Raw genomic sequence first — 20,892 nt, forward strand, 5'->3', positions numbered from 1 at the left:
AATTTCAATGTTGCTTTATTTGAATGAAAGAAATGAAAAGCCACGAATTCTGTATCGTGCGTTGGAAAGGCCACAGAAGGCCAACATAATGTAAATGTGATATATTATTACATCCTTACTTACAAAATGAGACATGCCTTTTTAATTTCACGGGAGAATACTGTTGTTATGTGCGGACACGAAATGACACATGCATGTTGACGTCACGTGTACGCAAAGGGTATTACAATTGGACAGGAAATAATTTTAAATTATAAACATTTTATTACAATAGTGTCCACAGATATGTTCCATTTTTGAGAAATGTTCTTCTGAAAAGTTGTTCTGGTTTAAAAAATACTTTGCTCAAGCACGTCCCTTGAACATATTTTTAAACTAAAAAAATAATCATCTTAGCACAGGTGTTTTCCTGAAACAACTGCATTAACAAAAAATAGTGCTACAATACTAGAGGGCGATGTACTTTGGTTGTAATAATACTACCATTTTTTTAAGCAAATGATAAGCTATAACATGGCGGCCGGTATAATTAGTGGAGGAAGAAGCCGGGAAATACCGGTGAGAACCACCGACCCACGGGAAGCAATGGGCAAACTAACTCACATACCCACATTGGCCGAGACGGGGACTCGAACCCATGCGGTGAGATGGCAGTGAGCAGCAAAGGTGCGCGCTTTAGACCACTCGGCCACCCGAGACCCCGTAACCGCTATTCTAATAAACAGGCAAAATAGACAAACGACACAGATATTCAGGTACCTTGAAATACACTGATATAGTATCATCAAACCCACTGTTTATATAAACTTTACGGTTATAGTTATTTCCATTGCACAGAAGTTAGAACCCGTGTTATTTTAATCAGAAATTGGCTTATATCAATAGTGGTCTTAGATACTCTGAACAAACCTCAAATTTACCAAAACAAGTCTTAAATTAAGCCAAGATCAATGGATTAAAAACTGAAATTCTAGTCTCAAGTTTTGTTCCATTGGTAAAATTAGGGATTACATAACACATATAAGGATGTTTCAAGTGACTGGAAAAAAATTAATTTCTATCGCATTGTGGGTATCTAAAATATGTTGTTCTTGTTCTTCATTTCTATTTTTGTGGTCAATGCCAATTACGAAGCAATCGATTTCTGTATACTTAGCACAATACGAGAGCTAAAAGTAGGAGACATTTTTGTGTATATGTTTAATAAAATATAGCAATTTTCATTTATACAATTTTCAAAAAAATCTGAAACTAAGGACCAGTCGCGTATAGACATAACTCCTCCAATTATGTGAATACTCAAAAAATTTCGGTATAGTTTTAGACAGTTTAGACAAGGTAAACGTGCTATTCAAGAGGGTGTTGCAATTAGTTTAGGTCAAGAATGCTGTAAAGCTGTAGAGTTGATGTCCCCTGGGTCTAACAGAGTCAAAGGTTCACTTAAGCTAAGGAGGTCTGTTGTTTAAAAAAACAAAAACAACAAAAAACAAAAACAACAAAACAAAACAAAACAAAAACCAACAAACAAGTTTTTAACAGTTTTATAAGAAACGCTTGCATTTCAATGAATTTACATTGAAAGGGTGAACTATCTACGTCTATACACTGATAAGTAATCAGAATTTCTTGTCATCTTCATTTTTTTAAAAAGAATAAGTGAACACAAACCATTTAAAATTTACACATGCCGGAGGCAGAAATTTTAGTTTTACAACCCATCCCTGACGAAGAAAAACCAAAGTTCGCTTTAGGAGTACACATGCTCTTAATTAAAAATGCCACCTTCGTTTCTATCCATTGTGTTTTTATTTAAAGTTAAAATATTTGCTGAATTAATTTACAACTTCAGTGATACTTGCTCTTCCTGCATTCACCCTTCTGCATCTTCTCCTGAAGAAAAAAAAATTGAGCAGAAATGTATAAATTGGTGAGAATTTTGAAAGAAAACATTACTGAAATTGGTCTTATCATGCAAGATAATATTTAAAATAAAATACGCATCACAAATGTAGTCCTGCCACGATTAACCTGCAGTAAAATACATGTAATTATCTGATGGCAAAGGTTCTAGTTTTTAAATTCATGTAATTTTCTGGTGACAGGAGTTCTAGTTTTTAAAGTTGCGAAATTTTGTGATGGCAGAGGTTTTAATTTTTAAATGCCTGCATACTCATTTAAACAAGAATAAATTTATTTAAAGTTTGTTCGACGCAAAGGTTAATAAAAAATAAATACTATACATGGTTTTTCTTCGGTGGAAATTTTATAATTGGCACTAAATTTCGGCAGTTTTATGTTTCTTTTTTGCGTCAAAAGCTACTTTCTCCACACACACACACACACACACACACACACACACACACACACACATGCATACATACATACATACATGCATGCATGCATACATACATACATACATACATACATACATACATACATACATATGTACATACATATATAGAAGGATACAACCAGATCATTTTCAGTAATCACCCACCTGATGAGGACAAAGAAGAAAACTATCAGCACCCATATAATTCCAAATCCTGTAATCAATACCATGCGAATTGCTGGAATTCAAATAATCGCGTGTTAATAATATGAAAAATTGCAAATAAAATGTAACATGTTCAAAATCTATTTGGTGATACGAAAAGCTAATATAATTTCAATAAGAAGAATGCAGACGCGTGTGCCACGTGCGCTTGATAATATTTGCCTTTATAATTGCATTATTATACGAAGAATGTAGATGCATGTGCCCAGGCCACTTGATAATATATGTCTTTATAATTGTATTAGTATATAATGTATTAGAATGTAGACGCCTGTGCCCAGTGCGCTTAATAATATTTGCCTTTATAATTGCATTCGTAATTTTTCATAATGCAAGTTGCAAAATTAAAATTTGTAATGATATACTTTCTACATTGCAAACTGCACAGATAATATATTTTTTTTCACGCATATTTTATGTTTCGCAAGGCCCCATACAAAATCTGACCATTCATCACTGTTGGAATGATACGCCTAAATGTCCAAATGTTGTTGAACGTAACAGAAATATACATATTACTGCCTTATATTAAACGTGGCATGTAGTATTCTATATTTTGCAACAAAAACTTAGTCAGTCATGCAAGTTTTGCTAATTAGAACGAAAAAAATGAAGTTATGTGCGATCTGCCTTCTTCTGCGTCGTATTTTGTCTATTTGACACTTTTTGTCGGGACAGCTTACATTTCAAAACAGTAACTTGTACCCCAGCCATTTCTTTGCGACATTTTATATCCATACTAGAATTTCTGAAATGTCTATAGCAATTCATCCACTCTGAAAACAGATTTCACCAAAGTCAAAAACGTAATCAAGCAGCGAAGCATCTAAAGTCAAACTACAACACAGAATGAACTTGATCTTTTGGTTAAGTCTGTTAAGATAAAGTTAACACAAACGGGAGTATTACCCTTTACAAACAATAATTTAAAAATACACAACATCAATACACAACATCATAAAAACAAACTTGTAACCATAAGTTGACTCCAGCCAGCTGGACTGATTTTGTGAACAGTAGGTCTCGCCTTTTGCGACATTCGTCAAATGCGAAACACAGCATATTTTGTAAAAGGGCCATAACTCCGCAGTTCAGGTAGAGATCTACAATTTTATCAGAAGTAGAAATCCTCTAAATGCAATTAACAGCTAGAGCCAGACTATACACCACATTTTTATAAATATATGCCAACTATACGTCAAGATCATGAAGTGATGCAATGTGTTTAAGTCTACATTTTCTCAGTGATGGCGTGATAATGGGACACTCTTCTCTCAACAGTTTTACTAAATAAAACTTAATAAATGTACATCTTTTAAACATTTCGAATAGAGACAGCACACTAATACTTATTATTTATATATGAGAATGTCTTTAAAAAAAGCAAGAAATTAAATAATAATTGTTTCTCGTCGTATCTAGACGACATACACTTTATGGTTATTCATTCGAGCTTTCTGCAACAAGATGCCAAGCTATGATATCACATTTACGTGTGCGTTTTCTTACTTGATTTCATGTCGTGGTTTCTATCCTCCATGTGTCCGGCAGGTGGAGGGGTTGATTTCCCCTTTTCCGCTTCGTTACTTTCCGTATCTACTGAGTGAAACTTTTGTCCTGAAATGCTGGTTGAATTTGAAACTTCTGAAGATCTTTTGACACGAAGATCTTGTTTTTCCATATCTGCATCCGTTTGAATAATGGCTTTTGACACCCCGGAATGTTTGGAATATATGAATTTTCCAGCATGATATCCAAATTTGAAGAACATATAACTTAAGTAAGCACATAACGTGTCATTGCAATCGTCTTTGGGCATCTTAAATTCCAAAGTCTTGTGATTTTCATCTTCAAACGTTGAGACGATATCTTTGTTTTTAAGAATATTTTGAATGTAAGTAACTAATTTGTAATCGTGATGGTTCTCAGACTGCGATAGTAACATACTCCAAAAGGGCGGGTGCCAATCTGGGCGGAATTTTGGGTATGCGTCGGTACCAGTAACTTGGACCCCGTCCTTGTCTGTAATAAATAAAACTATTTTTATTCATATAATTGTTATTTTCCCTTCTTTTACTGATGACTCACCCATTTAAATTTTTTGCACCATTTCTCAGTAAGTCAGTCACCCATTGACGCCATATCATTGGTATTCCACGAGATGTATAGATAGTTCATTAAAACGAAAGGAGGCTTGCAGAGTTTCCTTATGAATATTTTTACGAGTGGTGCATCAAAGACACAGCTTACATACTATGCATATATTTTATTTATGTTACATGCAAATGCACATGGACCTCTCCGGTGGTCTAGTGGCTACAGCGTCCCCCTCGGATGAGGAAGGTTACAAGGGTTTCATCTAGTCCAGTTCTCTCTCTCTCTCTCTCTCTCTCTCTCTCTCTCTCATCAACACATAATCACTAAATTCTAACAAAGCAAAAACAAACCGAACCGATACGTAAATACAAATGACATATGTTTATTCACACCCACACCCACCCACACCCACACATCACTGATGTCTGTATTGATTTAGTACATACCTGCGAGTAATAAATCAATGAATGAACCGAAGAATAAAATGATTCCAGGTAAATGTCCACTCATATTGGTGTATTCCAAGCTAATAAACGTTATTTTTGTTTCTTTAATATATTAACATTGAGTTGGAAATGAAATAGTGGTCAGATCCCTATCAGTACCATCAATGACACGTTCACAGGAGCATTTACATTGGGATGAACGTTTGTTAATGCATATGAGATAACAGCGTGACCTTGATCCGTTTTCATTTTATCAGCCACCTTATCAATTATGGGGTTTAAGCTGTTCGAAATAAACACAGTTACGTAAGCACGCTTTTATACAATTCAACTATGGTACGGTTAGTTTAACGGTTAAGCAGAAAAGTCCATGAAGTGTGTTACGTATATCTGATTTAATATATATATATATATATATATATATATATATATATATATATATATATATATATATATATATATATATATATATATTTAATTGTTTGTTTGTCAGTTTTTTTTTTTTTTTTAAATTGTTCTTACATGCTATTGTAATGTAAATTTATTCACTAGAGATGATACTTTTTCAGAAAATTGTTTGACTTTGACTGTTAGTTTATAAACAGCAGGCGTTGATCTAAATTCTGACCTGGATTCAAAATTAGTAAACAAAGTTCTATTTTATTTTAAAATGATTGGTTGTTGTCAAGGTCATGATGAGACTAAGTGGGTTAAGAAGTAAACACTTTTTTAACATTTTTATTCTGGGAATAAAATTATTGGTCTGATCAAGGCCATATTCTGTGTATGTGATATAAACATGATCATGTGACTCACCCCCCCCCCCCCCGATTTCGCAACTTGAGGGATTTCGAATCTGCATCTTATGATACAATATAATCTTTGTTTTGAGAGAGATTTATCAGTTTTGGGGCTTTTTACACTGATGTCAAGTTAATTTGTTGTAGCCAGATTTTAAGTCAAAATTTCTTTAGAACAGTTGGATTTCAAAAGGATTAATTCGTTATTCTCTGGAAATATTTTGAGGAGTGCTCACACAGATATTTTGGAAAGACACTGCTAAAAATTTAATTTGGATTTCAAATACAGGAGTGACATTATTTGTATTTCTACAAGGAACTGTAGATATGCACAGTACTGACTACAGCATACGTCATAGTCGTCCATCTTGGATTTTACATCAGGATTCGAATTTGAAATTATTAGAACATTTATTACTAGGACATTTGCAATTTAATTCGTGGATTATTCTTAGATTATTTTTGGATCTGATTCTTGAAACCGTAAGTTCTTCTCCTTTTTTCAGGATTATACCCCAATAGAGATCTTCATTAGTGATGTAGATGGACGGTTGTTAGACAATTCAATGCTGATGTGAGTTATTTACATCTTCAATTGGGATAAGAGAACTTTTAACATGAAAATTAAAAATTACGTTGCCAATAAGACGACAGAGCCTCATAATTTGATGTGTGCCGACGCCACTGCGTGATACCCCAGAGGGACAACACCGATGGTGACTTGGACGACTTTGAAAATCATAAGCCTTCCTAGACCAGTCAGACTTTGAAGACAATTAGGAAGACATCAATTAAATTTGTGCACACACAGAAAATAATAGTACAAACTTACAATAGTTTTCCGAGATGTGTAGCATGAAAGCAACAATGTCGGTATCAAGAGATAATCTGTAGGCCTATCTCTTTACAAGTTTGGATAAATGTGTGATGAAAGTTAGCTTGTTACAAAATGAGAGAATACAAAAGTTGATTATTAATTTCAAACATCAATCTATAGTAAGCCAAATTCACATTGCCATTCAGAAGATCTGGTAAACTTTCTGAGGTTAATCTGATTTCATCAGAAAAAAGAGATAATTTACAGAGAACAAAGATTTAAAACAACACAATATGATACAGTATAAAAGAGCTGATGCTGATGCGAAATTTGTCATTAAGCTAAAATCATTTCATACGTTCGAAAAAATTGAAGAAACGTAAATTGTTGAAACTAAAAATACCAGTTGTAGAGAATGATTTTGTTGGCTGATTTATAATTTTTAAAGAAAATTTATCAAGCAAAGAATATTATTTGGATGTTTTGATTTCGTTTTGAGTGAATGGTACTGGATTTTTTGCAAAACACCACACCACACCCCCCAGCATTTAAGACAGCTTTACTTCGATCCCTACACTCGAATTAATTATATCAATATTGTAACAAATACGGGGTATGCGCCATTTGTATAAACCTCTCATTTATGGATTTCTTAGATTTTAGTGAATACTTGTTTGATTTGAAGTCGGTGCTGGGGAAATAGTCCTCAGCCTGAATAATTAGCCAATTGCTAGGAGCAAACGTCACTGAGTGCAGTATTGGTGAGATTTAATGATGATATGGTTTAGTTTTAGTGAGTTCAGGTCAGACTTCGGTGAACTTCGTAATTTGCTCGGAATTTTGATCAAGTGGCGGGTGGTCAGCTAACCGTAATAGGTGGTGGGCAAAATATGGCTAACGCTTCAGCATCAGCATCAACTTCTGTAACTACTTCAACATCGTTTATCGAGTTGAAAAATGCATATTCAACAGCGATGCTGCCGCAGATATTGACGAAATTTAATATTGGAACCATCCTGTCTTATTTTCTGGAAACCAGGGTGGATTTCAAACCCATACGAGAGAGTAGCTTTGAGCTGTTTACATCTGGACATGTACATTTAGGTAAGGAAACGGTGTTGAAGTAAGCAAATTCAATCCTGGCAATCAAAGAGCAAGTTGTTCAAACTATTTCTGTGCATCCGAAACGTCACTAAAATAAAATGCGTTTCATGAGTTTATCAGATTTGTTTTTGAAAGTCTGCGGATAATTTACATATAAATTTCAATCATTTAATTAATTTTATTTCTGAAATATTTCTAAATAACAATGGACGCCATTTTATTATGTACATGTACCCGCCAGCGTTTGATTGGCTGGAGTATAAAGTAACTCGGGAGGTTATTCGGATAATTACGGAGCAACTCGGTTAAATTCGGTGTGTGTATATGTATGTGTGGATTGATTGTGTGACTCCATGTACAGTATTTATCAATGGGGACTGGTAAATTGTATAATGGAATACATGAAAAGGGGCTGTTCTGTCAGGGGAAGACCGTTTATGGTTGCTATGGTGGTAAATATAGTATAGAGTTACAGGCGAAATGAGCTTAAAATCATGGTTTGACTGACCTAGACTATCACAAAAAGAGTTCGCTGTATTTGGTGGTTGATTTATATATTTTCACGGTGGGAAATGCTGGTAGTACGTTACGGAAATGAAATAGGGAGAAACTATGCAGTTATGAGGTTGGCACGCAGTTTTGAAGTTGTGAGATTTGTGGTCATATATTAGAGGAAAATTGTTTATAGTCTGGACGCGTTGGAATTTCCAGCTTACAAAATAAGTTGTATAGAAGTCCTTGGAAATCAAGAGAAAACAAAAAGTGACTTCTAACAGGATTCACGCCATGGTTGAATTCGCTCGGTAAAGAAACCCCTTTGGCTTATTACAATACCAATCAATTGCGGGAATAAATTCTAAAGGAAATAAACAGTCTTAACTGAATGTTAACGAAACAGTCCATGACATATCAAACACGTCAGCAAGTAACGGGGCCCCGAGTGGCCGAGTGGTCTAAAGCGCTCACCGTTCTGGATCTCTGCCATCTCACCTCTGTCTGCGTGGGTTCGAGTCCGGGGCTCGGCTAGTGTAGGTACGTGGGAAAGCCTGTCAGTAGCTTCTCATGGGTCGGTGGTTCTTCCCTGTGTTTCTCAGGGTTCTTCCTCCACCAGTTATACTGGCCGTCATGTATAGCCTATATTGTGCTGAAAAATGGTGTTAAACCCTATAACAACAACAACACTCAACCATTAACGATTTCCCTTCAAGAGGGGACTATCTTTGTTAATTGGGTTACCAGTGCAATCCAAACACAGTTAATAAGCAAGGATATTATTTTATTTTTTAAAACCAATGGAAGCGGGTATATTTTGACAGTAATAGAACTATTTTGAACAAAAAGAAAAAAAAGATAAATCGAAAATGGAGATGGCATATAGGATGCATTGAGATAAATTTTCAGTGATTGCAAACATGAATCTATACTATTCGATGGAAGAAAAGAATTTGACAACACGAAAGGCATGAATTTGTGGAACAACGAAGGACTGGATACTTTTAAGCTCACTCTGACAAATGATCATTTCTAGTACCAGGTTAAAGGAATGCTAAAGATTACAGTGTGGAAGTGTCAAACACAAAAGCAAAACAATGAAGGGGTTCTGCTTTACCAAAGCTAATTGAAGGACGCAGTAAAAGTCACGTAGGTCAAGCAATACGTCTTCGGTCGCAGTAAGGAAAGAGCAAGAAATCAAGATTTCAATAAATTATGTTACTTAAAAAAACATATGGAGCGCCTAAAAAAATTGGCGAAACAGAATTTCAAAATACAAAGCAAGTTTCGAAAAGGGCTACATTAATAACTTTAAAATAACAGTATTTTTAAATCAGGCAAATAAAATATGGTGAACGTGTTTTGTTTTTTTTTACAAACTGAGATACTGTAATGGAGACGAGATGGAAGGCATATTTCATGAACACGACTTATCTATATTCGATAAAATGATTCATACAATGTTGAAAAAGATCACGGAGACCAAAACAGTGCACCGTAAAAGGTATGCAGGTGAAACGGAAATGATATGATGACTCGTCTAACAGTTGGAAGCCAGCTGACAATAATATGGTATTAGATAAATAACCTGTTAAAGGTACCTCTCTTCCCTAGAAAATGCACCAAAAGTACTCTTATGTCACGTGTTTAGGCTCGAATAAACAGTAACACAAGAAAGAGTGAAAACAACAAGCTTTGAAAAATATAATAATTTATTTCCCTGAAAAATTCTGTAAAAATGAAAAAATATGAACTTACGGTTTTAAGAATCAAATCCAAAAATAATCCAAGAATACAATTTTAGCAGTCCTAACAACAAAATGTTCTACTGTTTTCAAGTTCGAATCCCGACGAAGATTCCAAGATGGAAGACGATGACGTATGGTGAAATATGTAGTGTTGAATTCTACAGTTCCTTGAAGACACAAGAATTATCACTCCGGTTTTGCAAATTTAAATAAATTTCTTATAAGAACTGTTCTTAATTAGGAATCTCACATGAGCACACGTATTTTCCAGGAATAAAAATTAATCCATTTGGAATCCAAGTAATTTGCAATAGCTCCAAACAGCACAACATACAACTTCCAGTGTAACAGCCCAGCTTCAACTGAGAATAATTCTCCAAAACAAAGGTTGAATCGTCTTCTAAAAAGTAAACAGTGGGTCATGTGATCATGTTCTGGAAGCTCGTAGAAATTTGGTACTTGTTAAAGATCACGTCCACCAAGCGTGGCCCTGACGAAAACTGATCATTTTACTTTAAGAAATACACAATATAAAAATTTGTTTACATCTTAAACACATAGTCCCATCATACCTTCGACAACAACCAATCATTTTAAAATAAAAATAGAACTTGTTTACGTGGTTGCTAAAATTTTTGAATCAAGGTAAGGATTTAGATCAACACCTGGTATTTATAAACTAACAGTCATGGTCAAATTATATTCTGAAAACAAAGTATCATCTTTAGTGAATAATTTTACATTGCAATAGCATGTAATAAAAATATTTTAAAAAAAACAACTGATAATGAAATTGAAATAAGTATATATTAAATCAGATATATTTAAATCAAATATACATAACAGTACACTTCTTCAGAGACGAACCACCATCGGATACGGACAAAGTACGATGCATAAACAGCAAAGGGTATGAATATTTCTAAATTTTCAAAGATAAATAGGATCTAGAATGTGACGGAAGTGGAGACAGTAGTATAATAGAAAATATACAAATTAAAATATGCGGGAAATTTAAATCAACAGAAAAGGACAAAGACAATTTCATTCAAAATGTCTGCGGTAAATACATTTGAATATGCTACTTTCACAGAACTTTCATTTGATATTTCACTGATAAATTAAGCTTAAACATTAAATGACACAAATAACATTTGAGATAGACTCTGTTGTAAACTGTCATAATTTCAAGAAAGAATAATGGGTACGACAGATGCCAAGATCGTGTAACTGAAACGAGATTAAACTGGTATTACAGTAGAAGAAATGAAAAGAAAAAAAATAGAGACACAAGTCACGTGAATGTGGGCAAATGTAGATAGATACTTCAGTTTTTTTTTTATATAACTAAACATCTCTAGTGAATAAATTTAAATAATCTCCGCCTCATCCCCACAGCAAAAGAAGACTCAGATTCTTCTGTGTAACTTAGACCAAACTAATGCACTTCACTAGCTTAACTCGTAGACGGTTGGATCTTTTTCTCCTGGATACAACTAAGGAGTCAATCCATCGCTAATGTGTTTTGTGGAAAATCTGCTTGTACATGCGGGATTATTTTGATCACGGAGAAAGAATAAACAGAAGACAGGACAAAACAATACAGAGGAGCATGACGCTTACAACCTTTCAGTATATGGATAATGGCTTAAAGTTGTTGTTGTTGTTGTTGTAGGGTTTAACGCCATTTTCAGTACACGATAGGCTGGCTATACATGGCGGCCAGTATTAATGGTGGAGGAAGAACCCGGGAAAATCCCAGAAAGAACCACCGATCCACGAGAAGCTACCGGCAAGCTTATGGCGTAAAGTAAGCTGATATGAGATAACAAGGGGGCGTTTCAAAACCATTAAACGCTGGACTGTTAATGCTTTATTTAGAATCTAGTGCTATAATTTCCAGACGATGCTTGCAGCCAATTCGTATCACAATGATAATTTCCGATAATGACGGATGAACGAATGCATTTCATATAATGAATAAAGTTATCGTTCTTGGAAATTAACGTGGAGAATGAAGGTGTAAATAGATAATCCTTTTGACCTTTAACTGAGTGAATGACTACAGTGCATGATAATTATACATAACTAACAATTGGGTTTTATGTCATTAATATTGCTGAATTCAAAGAACTGTTGCTGTTAAACCGCAGTACATTTGCTTCATTCAACATTAAAGTATTGGATAAAATATTTATTATATCATAATCTACAAACAAATGTGTGTAGCTTGGTCCTCATGACAGCCAAGAAAAATACGTAATGTTCACATCTTTAAAACCACTTCATTTACAGTTGCCTAAATGTCAACAAGAAATGTTTAGATGTGACATGTTTTAGTTAACGTTGTTTCGAATACCTCTATAGCAACCAAGCACTTTTTTCTATACATCAGCCAGGTGGTTTTAACGTTTTGAAAAGCTATAATGACAATTAAGTAAAAAATTTAAAAATAAAAAAAATCTTATTATTTCTACAATTGATATATGGATCGAGAAAAATGATGTCCTCTAAGGGACAAAATAATTATTTCGGTTGAGAGAACGGGGGACCAAAGATTTATTTTCAAACCAAAAATATTTTTTTCTATTCCCTTAGAATAGTTGATTCTCTTTAACTACTATAACTTGATATAAGATGTTCTTTTTTCCACAAATAAGAGCAAAAGTTTTTGAATGTTATCTGAAGGCTGGAAATTTATTGTTTTGGCGTTGAAATATTCCTGGAGTTTAATGCAAATAAGAAGGAAGATCGCTAAACCCATTTTTTTTTTTTTTTGGAGGGGGGGGGAGAGGAGTCAAGAATTACGACTTGTTCAAAATATTTATATTTATAATCTCATGTTTGAAAATTTATGTAGTAGAGCCCCTTTAAACGTAGGTGGAAGATCTCTGCTTGGAAAGCTTATGTGGTAGTCACCAATTACACTCTCAGAGTTGTTACTTGTTATTAAATGTCTGATTAATGTCTACTGTTCACATCTCTGTTTCCTCTGATAATCGTATTGGTTGTCTTTGAAAGATAAGGCCCGAACTTCATGCAACTGTAGGTTCTAGCTAACCAGTGTGATTAGCCTACATGTGGTGTTCCGATGGCCCAACGTTGATAAGGCAACACCGATATTTTATTGATTACGCAAAAAAGTACTCCAGTACTCAGACGTTTCTGATGAGGAATTAGTTATTGCTCTGGCTGGCTACCAGTAATGTTTTGATGTAACCATGAGATTTGAAGCAATCTGATCAAAATCTGATCTCCTCTGTCCTAAGTGAAAATCTGACAGCGACCCTTGAATTAGCCAATTGAAATGCAGCTTTCAAAAATCTGAAAGTGAATCAAATGGTTCGGCACACAATAATGCTTCTCAGCCATGCGCAGTCTCTCAAATGTGAAGACATAAGACTTATCTGATTGGCTGATAAAATTAGCAATAGGTCACTAAAACATGACACATAGGCAGTCGCAACATATTTTCATGCAGGACAATGGAGATCTGATTTTAATCAGTGTAGATTTGAACGGTCTAAAATATTCCACAATACCCATTCATCAAAACCCTGCTTGTGTTCACATAAATGTGAAACGAACAGGTCAATTCAGTACACATATTTTCTGCTATCATGAGGATACCGAGTGTGTGGTGTCACAGACATGTCCACTTCACACAAATTTCATTGGTAGAGCATTTAAGAATGCATTATATATTTGATTTGGGTTCAAATCTAATCTAATGACTTTCTCTTGGTATATATCCAGTACCAATTTTGAGTGGTGCCACATATCATAATTTATCATGTAAATGCTGTCCCATACACTGATTCTTGGGCAGTTCAATCAACAGAAACACAGCTCTTCTTTTCTTCATACATTAACAACTGTATACAAGTATCAACGCTTATATACATACCTTGAAAATATCCATACATATTTACATCTGTTTGTACACTAATTAACACTCAATATTTGTTTCAAAAGTTTCAATCTCCGATTTATTTTATGGGACAGTCTAATTTATTACGATTAGAAAACCGTTCATCACAATTACTGATTGTATTAGTACAAAAAAGGACGTCTATTTTCTGCACACAATAGAAGCAACCGTTTCTAACTTCAATATAAAAAGAAAGCTTTCTGATAGGTATTATATGTTTTGATCAATTTAGATATGACCCAGTTAAAGAACTCCACTGTGGTGATGCCAAAATTGAAACAATCATACCCTTCTCCCCCCAAATGATTTAAATTTTTTTTAACAAATTCTACTTTTACTCCAATGCAAGCGTTCCATTACAAAATCTGATAATTTGAACATCATACTAAAATAAAATATGCATAAGCTGTAAAACATGGTCAGTCATGGTCCGTTTGAATATCAGATCATCATATTTCTTCATCATGAACATTACAATAATATATATTCTAGTGAAAACCATATGTAATAATTTTCTGACAAAGTGAGCAACTATAAGAAGATTTTCAAGATGGCAGCTGTTGTGGCCATACCAGACGTCAGATTGGTATAATTTTCATTTAGGACCTACTAGACGTCATAAGAAGTTTTTTTTTAAGTGAAAATGCCATATATCCATATAACCATTCATTCAGGTGAAACAGTGATAAGAAAATTGTCAAGATGGACACTGTATTGGCTATAGTGGACATTAAATTGTCATCAGGTTCATTTAGGACCAACCAGACATCAAACAAAGTCAACATCAGTTCGCAATTGTTAAGGGTAGAAATAACATGATTTTCAAGATGGATGCTGTGAAGCTGTACTAGATGTTGGAGCAGACCAATTTCATTTAGGACACACTAGACAGGATGAATGTGTGCGTCAATTTTCAATGCAGTCCTCTGAGGAGTTTATAAGAGACAATAAAAAAACTTGTCCTAACAGACAAGCAGACGATGGACAACATAACCTCTTCTGGTGTATGACCCATTGAGCTAACAGCCTTGAAAAATGACCTTTAAGGCATAATATTTTAGTATCATCAATTTTAGTAAAATGTTTAATACCAGTACAAAATATTTTGCTACCGTATTTGCTGGCATATAAGTTGATGCAGAGTAAAAGTTGAATCAACAAATTTGGCAAATTTACCATCCTTCACCCTTATATAAATAGATGCTGAGTTATAGGACGTAGCCAGATCAACACCTCAGATTGTGTTTTTCACTTCATTCCACACAGCATCGCAAATTTTTTCCTACCTGTATCTCGGTAACCTTTCCAGTTAGGATCATTAAATGTAACTAAAAGTACTTAATTTGTTTTACAAGAAGTATTTTAAACATATTATGTAATTATAGCTACATATAATGACGCTGACCCAAACATGTATCGAGTTACAGATAGGATAAAACTTGCGATGCTGTGTGGAATTAAATTATAACTTCAGGTTTCATAATTATTAAAAGTATCACTGTATGCTATTTCAAATTACCATCAATAGGGAAACTGCATCATTAATACTAAAATGCATTTCCCAAGGGGGGGGGGGGGAAGAGAGATACAGAGAGAACGATGCATATGTATTCCATCACATTTTCTTTTTGAACCTCTTGATCAAAATCAAATATGGTCTGATATATGAGAGAGAGTTCCGCTCTTTTTGGATTTTTTGTTCTTTTTTTTAACTTATTGCTCTCGTGTTGCTGAAGCATTTGTCAAAGAGAGAAAACATTAATAAATGAAACAGTAAATGTAAACAATGAAAATACGTACCATTCTCCTTCACGGTTTAAATTTTCACACTAGTTATATCCATATGGTCTCCATTAGGTTAAATCCCAAGAATGACCATTTTGCACGCTGTCTAATTTTCTTTGCAAATATAATGACCTCTCCATTCTCAATAATTAAGATTTTGTTTAAAGTGCATGTACTCTTCCTGTACTTAGGCGGCCATTGTTTTTGATCTTTGTTCATGCTAGATGTACTTTAAATTGCTGTTGGTTCCGTTGACAAGTTAAAAAATGTCAATGGCTGAGAAATTTACAATAGTAACCACCTGGCATTTCCTTTAACTAAACGGTACGGTATTCATAATACCTATGGGTAGCCTCATTTCCCTATTAGAAGCCTTACTAATCTGATTTGGTCTGCATAATCTTGACCTCAAACAGGTGTTATCTTGGAATGACTGAGTACAGCCATAGCATATTTAATTAGCATGTAAATACCACTACAAAGCCATGTGATTCTTGTAATAATGGAAGTGGAAACAAAAATTAGAAGGAATCGCTTAACTAGTGGCATTAATTGATAATGGAATATGGTACTGCACTTGTACACAAGTAATGTGATGTGATTTTTTATTTTTAACGTAGCTTTAACAATTTTTCAGTCATATTGCTACGATGTCTGCAATGTGGCAGTTTATAGTGATGTCTAGCACTGGGGCATCATGCCGCAGACATGTAGCACGATGTCCCACCCAGTCACATTATCCTGACACCAGGCCGACCAGTCCTAACACTAACCTCTTAATGCTGAACGCCAAGCGAGGCAGCTGTAAGTACCATTTTTTAAGTCTCTGGTATGACTCGGCCGGGGATCGAACCCACGACCTCCCGCATCCGAGGCGGACGCTCTAACCACTAGGCCACCGGAGCGGTCTTTACACAAGTAAAATCAATCAGGTAAGTGAACAATACAATCGTGAAGGCATCTGTCTGTCTCTCTCAATGGGGCATGCAGATTATTTGATCATTCGGTGCAAGAAGAAAATTGTGATGGAATATGTCTTTGTCATGGTTATTCATCTTCTAACTTGTAAATTCTAATGCACATATATGTAATTAAATTTAAACAACATATATTACAAACAACGTACAGTACTGGTGCATGCTGCTTTAGCACAATTACATCTGACCTATGTTAATTTTTAATACTGATGATCATGTAATTATTTACTCACTGTGGGATCCTATATTTGTTTATGCACGATCTCTTCCCCAAAATGAAATATTTTTTGCACATTATTTTTTGTACTCTTGGAGAATTATTTTCCTATATGAAAAATTTGATATAGCGATTTGGATGACATAATCCATATATAAGTTGATTCGAAGTATAAGATGAAGCTAAGATTTTCTGGTAAAGAAAAGTACAGTCTTATCGGCCGGCAAATATGGTAAGTACCAATTGGAAAAAAGTATACACTTTTGTTATGAGTATTTTTCCTAAATCTTTGAAGAAAATTGTATGAATTCTTTAGTACCATACAACAGGTGTCTGGTAATACTTTTGTATTGGGTTTTCACTCATTAGTGTTTTTATAAGCTGTGCATTCATGCCATTAAAATTTGAATGGGTGCATGTATACATCAGCAATCATAACAAAAAAGGAAAGCTAGAAACAAACACTGATATAAATTTTGAGCTTGCATTCTGTGTGCAGCAGGTTTTTAAAAAATTTAAAGGCTTGATTACAACATGTACACCATTTGCCAACATTACCTCAAGTTTAAAGACCTCAACGAACAAATCATAGGAATTAGGAATGGACTTTGGCACAATGAATAATTATGTTAAGAATATAATAATGACTGATTGTCTAATATAAAATTAATGCAATTATTATACATCTCATCAGCTTTAATAAATGACTGAATGAAATTAATGAAAATGACAACAGGGGAATTCCTTTAGTATCTGGTTCCAGTTCCAGCAGTGAGAGCACGACCATTTGAGTAATGAATGCATAATACTGCTAATAATTCCAAAGAGAAAGGATGGCTAAAAAATAAAAAAATTAGAATTATGTTATTTGGATTTTTAATGTAGCGTTAACAATTTTTCAGTCATATCACTATGATGTCTGCAGTGTGGCAGTTTCTAGTGATGTCTAACACTGGGGCATCATGCTGCAGACATATAGCATGATGTTCCACCCAGTCACATTATACTCACACCAGGCCGACCTGTCTGAACACTAACCTCTTAATGCCAAGGAAGCTGTTAGTACCATTTATATAAGTCTTTGGTATGACTCGGCCAGGGATCGAACCCACAATCTCCCGCATCCGAGGCAGATGCTCTAACCACTAGGCCACCAGGGTGGTTTTAAAATTAGAAACCCATTATGGTATTATATGATGGTATTAAGTTATTTCAGTTCTAATCTGTACACATTCCAGTTCCTTAATCTGAACATGACAACATTTTCAATTTAATTTAGTATCAAATAGTAACAATAAAGTACTCTCACACTATCTGGTTTGTTTGTACCCCTTACTCCTACCGATTTTAAAAAGAGAAGGCATCAGGGATATAAAAAATGCAAAATTTAGTCATTTCATTCACTGATTAATAATTTCTAACCTGATTTTCATAAGGGGGTCCAAAACACTGTCAGATTTTTGGCATTTCAAATCAAACAGGACTGATTGGGCCAGTCTTTGCTTTCAAGCAACAGATGTGATAAAGATCACTGTCTTAAAAATCTCAATAATTCCATAAATTTTGGATTTATATTGCTCTGAACACATGCATATAAGGATCGCTCCGGTGGTCTTGTGGTTAAAGCATCCGCCTCAGAAGCGGAAGGTCATAGGTTTAAACCCTGGCCAAGTCATGCCAAAGACTTACAAAAATGGTACTAACAGCTGCCTCGCTAGGTGCTCAGCATTAAGAGGTTAGTGTTAGGACTGGTCCACCTGGTGTCAGGATAATGTGACTAGGTGGGACATCATGCTACATGTCTGTGGCATGATGCCCCAGTGTTAGACATCACTATAAACTGCCACAATGCAGACATTGTAGCAATACGACTGAATTTTTTTAAAAACTACATGAAAAATCCAAATCACACACACACATGTATACAAGAATTCCTCCTACTTACTTGTTCATTGTTTTAGAAATATTAAAACTAGACATTGCAAATACTGAATGCAGACAAGTTTTACTGAAACAGATTATTCTATAAGTCTGTTTGCTTGTTTACATAAGTAGCTTCTATTTGTTTTGATACACCAATAATTCTACAGTGTTAGGTGCCCCAAAAGCAACAATCAGACTAGAAATTATACATGAATGAATGAAATGACAAAGTTTTGTGCATTTTTTTATATCCTTGATGCTATTAATTTTAAAAATCAGTAGAGGGGGTACAAAAACAAATGGGAGGGTGTGTGAATACAATAGTAAGAAACTATTGTATCCAAAGGGAATTTAATATAAATAGTCATAACTTTATAATTTATATTAAGATTTTTGCAGCAAATAAATTTAAAAAGAACAGAACATTAGCAAAGAAATATAATAAATTACATAAGAATTGAAGTTTATATATTTCAGGTCTCATAGTGCCATGATCATTGGAAATCAATTGCAGACTACATAAATGGCAAAGTGAAGGTTGTTCATGCACAATATTCATTGATTTCAAGCTTCATGACTTCATCCAGTCTGTAAAATATGAAATGCAATTCTTATAACAAATAGTTATCAAGAAAATAATGAATGTTAATAAATAGGAGAACTTTATTTTTAACCATTGTTTACAAATATGATCAAGAAACACAAGAGAGGGATCATGAATACATCTGTACCATATAGTACAACTATACAGAATATAGACTCTGATCTGCTGTCCCATAATGCTACTGATTACTCCTATCAAACTGGCACATTATCTTCTTCATATGATATGATTTGTACAAATCTTAATTCTTGTTATTAGGCTTGGTAAACTGTAAAACCTGTGAAGAGAGACCACCCAATCTTCCATCAAAAAGCAGTCTCTCAAGAAAGGTGATCTTGCATGACAGGTATGTGCACTGGACTTCTTTTCAAGGTATAAATTCAGCACTGTTTAAGTTGTTGTTGTTGTTGTAAAGTTTTAACGCCATTTTTCAGCACAAGATAGGCTATACATAACGGCCAGTATAAATGGTGGAGGAAGAACCTGGGAAAACCCCAGAAAGAACCACCGACCCATGAGAAGCTACTGGCAAGCTTTCTCACATACCCACATTAGCCAAACCCAAGATTTGAACTCACATAGAAAGAGGTGAGATGGCAGTGATCCATAACAGTAATTGCTTTAGACCACCCCACTGTTTAAGAAAGAAAAGTACCTGCAATCTTGCTACATATACTCTTTATTCATAGTTCTGGTTAAAATATTGCATGCATTCATCTAAAAATAATTTTATCAAACAATAAAGACATAAACTATAAAGCATTCACATATGTATATTAAAATCACATGTACAAGAACAAGTATACGAACTGCAAAATTAACTAAGATAATATTCATTTATCATGTCCATAAGTTAACTTCACATCTTTGAATTAAATTCTTATTTCCAGTGTTAGAATCTTTCTCTTTTTCTGTGGAGGTTCTGCCATTGTTATCAAGGTATTAATCTTATCAGTGATTAGTTTTAGTAATGGGAGTGGTTTTGTTTAGGAATCAGTGAAATTAAAAGACATAATGAATTCATTAAGGAACAAATAAATTTATATTGAGACCACAGGCAAGGCTTAAATAACCAGTGATGTAAATGGATTATCTCTATAAACAAAAAGCATGATTGACTGCACTATGGTGAAGAGATAGATTCGGCATGTGGGTTGTAATCATTTTAATATAAAAAAAGGAACCAACAAAACAGATCCTTAACAATGACAATCAAATCCAGCAAATGACTATCACTTAATAGGAATAAATATAATGATGAAAACTTCATTCACATCAGGCATTACAGATTAACTCCAAAGGCAAGTGATGTACTTGACTGAAGTCCTTTAAAAGATTTCTCATTATGACATTATACTGGTTTTCATAAAATATGAAGAAACAATACAAACCTC

The 20,892-nt window shown here is 34.3% G+C and overlaps 1 protein-coding gene across 1 annotated transcript; it reads right to left on the bottom strand.

Moving 5' to 3' along the window:
* Positions 1 to 1,523: 1,523 nt before the first annotated feature.
* On the bottom strand, positions 1,524 to 5,295 carry LOC149781728 (uncharacterized). Its single transcript, XM_089934781.1, has 4 exons — positions 5,101 to 5,295; positions 4,067 to 4,579; positions 2,498 to 2,570; positions 1,524 to 1,890 (listed from the first exon to the last, which is right to left on the bottom strand). Exons 1-4 carry the CDS (start codon positions 5,162 to 5,164, stop codon positions 1,833 to 1,835), a joined length of 708 nt encoding a protein of 235 aa, XP_089790907.1. The 5' UTR covers positions 5,165 to 5,295; the 3' UTR covers positions 1,524 to 1,832.
* Positions 5,296 to 20,892: the final 15,597 nt, after the last annotated feature.

The sequence above is a fragment of the Sinohyriopsis cumingii genome, chromosome 15 (assembly GCF_028554795.1).
Source record: "Sinohyriopsis cumingii isolate HCF-2022 chromosome 15, ASM2855479v2, whole genome shotgun sequence".
Taxonomy (NCBI): Eukaryota; Metazoa; Mollusca; class Bivalvia; order Unionida; family Unionidae; genus Sinohyriopsis; species Sinohyriopsis cumingii.

Coding starts and splice junctions, on each gene's coding strand:
- LOC149781728 (XM_089934781.1), bottom strand. CDS start 5,164: ATGAGTGGACATTTACCTGGAATCATTTTATTCTTCGGTTCATTCATT. Junction 4,580..5,100: donor CATTGATTTATTACTCGCAG/GTATGTACTAAA, acceptor TATTTATTACAG/ACAAGGACGGGGTCCAAGTT. Junction 2,571..4,066: donor AAACCACGACATGAAATCAA/GTAAGAAAACGC, acceptor TTTGAATTCCAG/CAATTCGCATGGTATTGATT.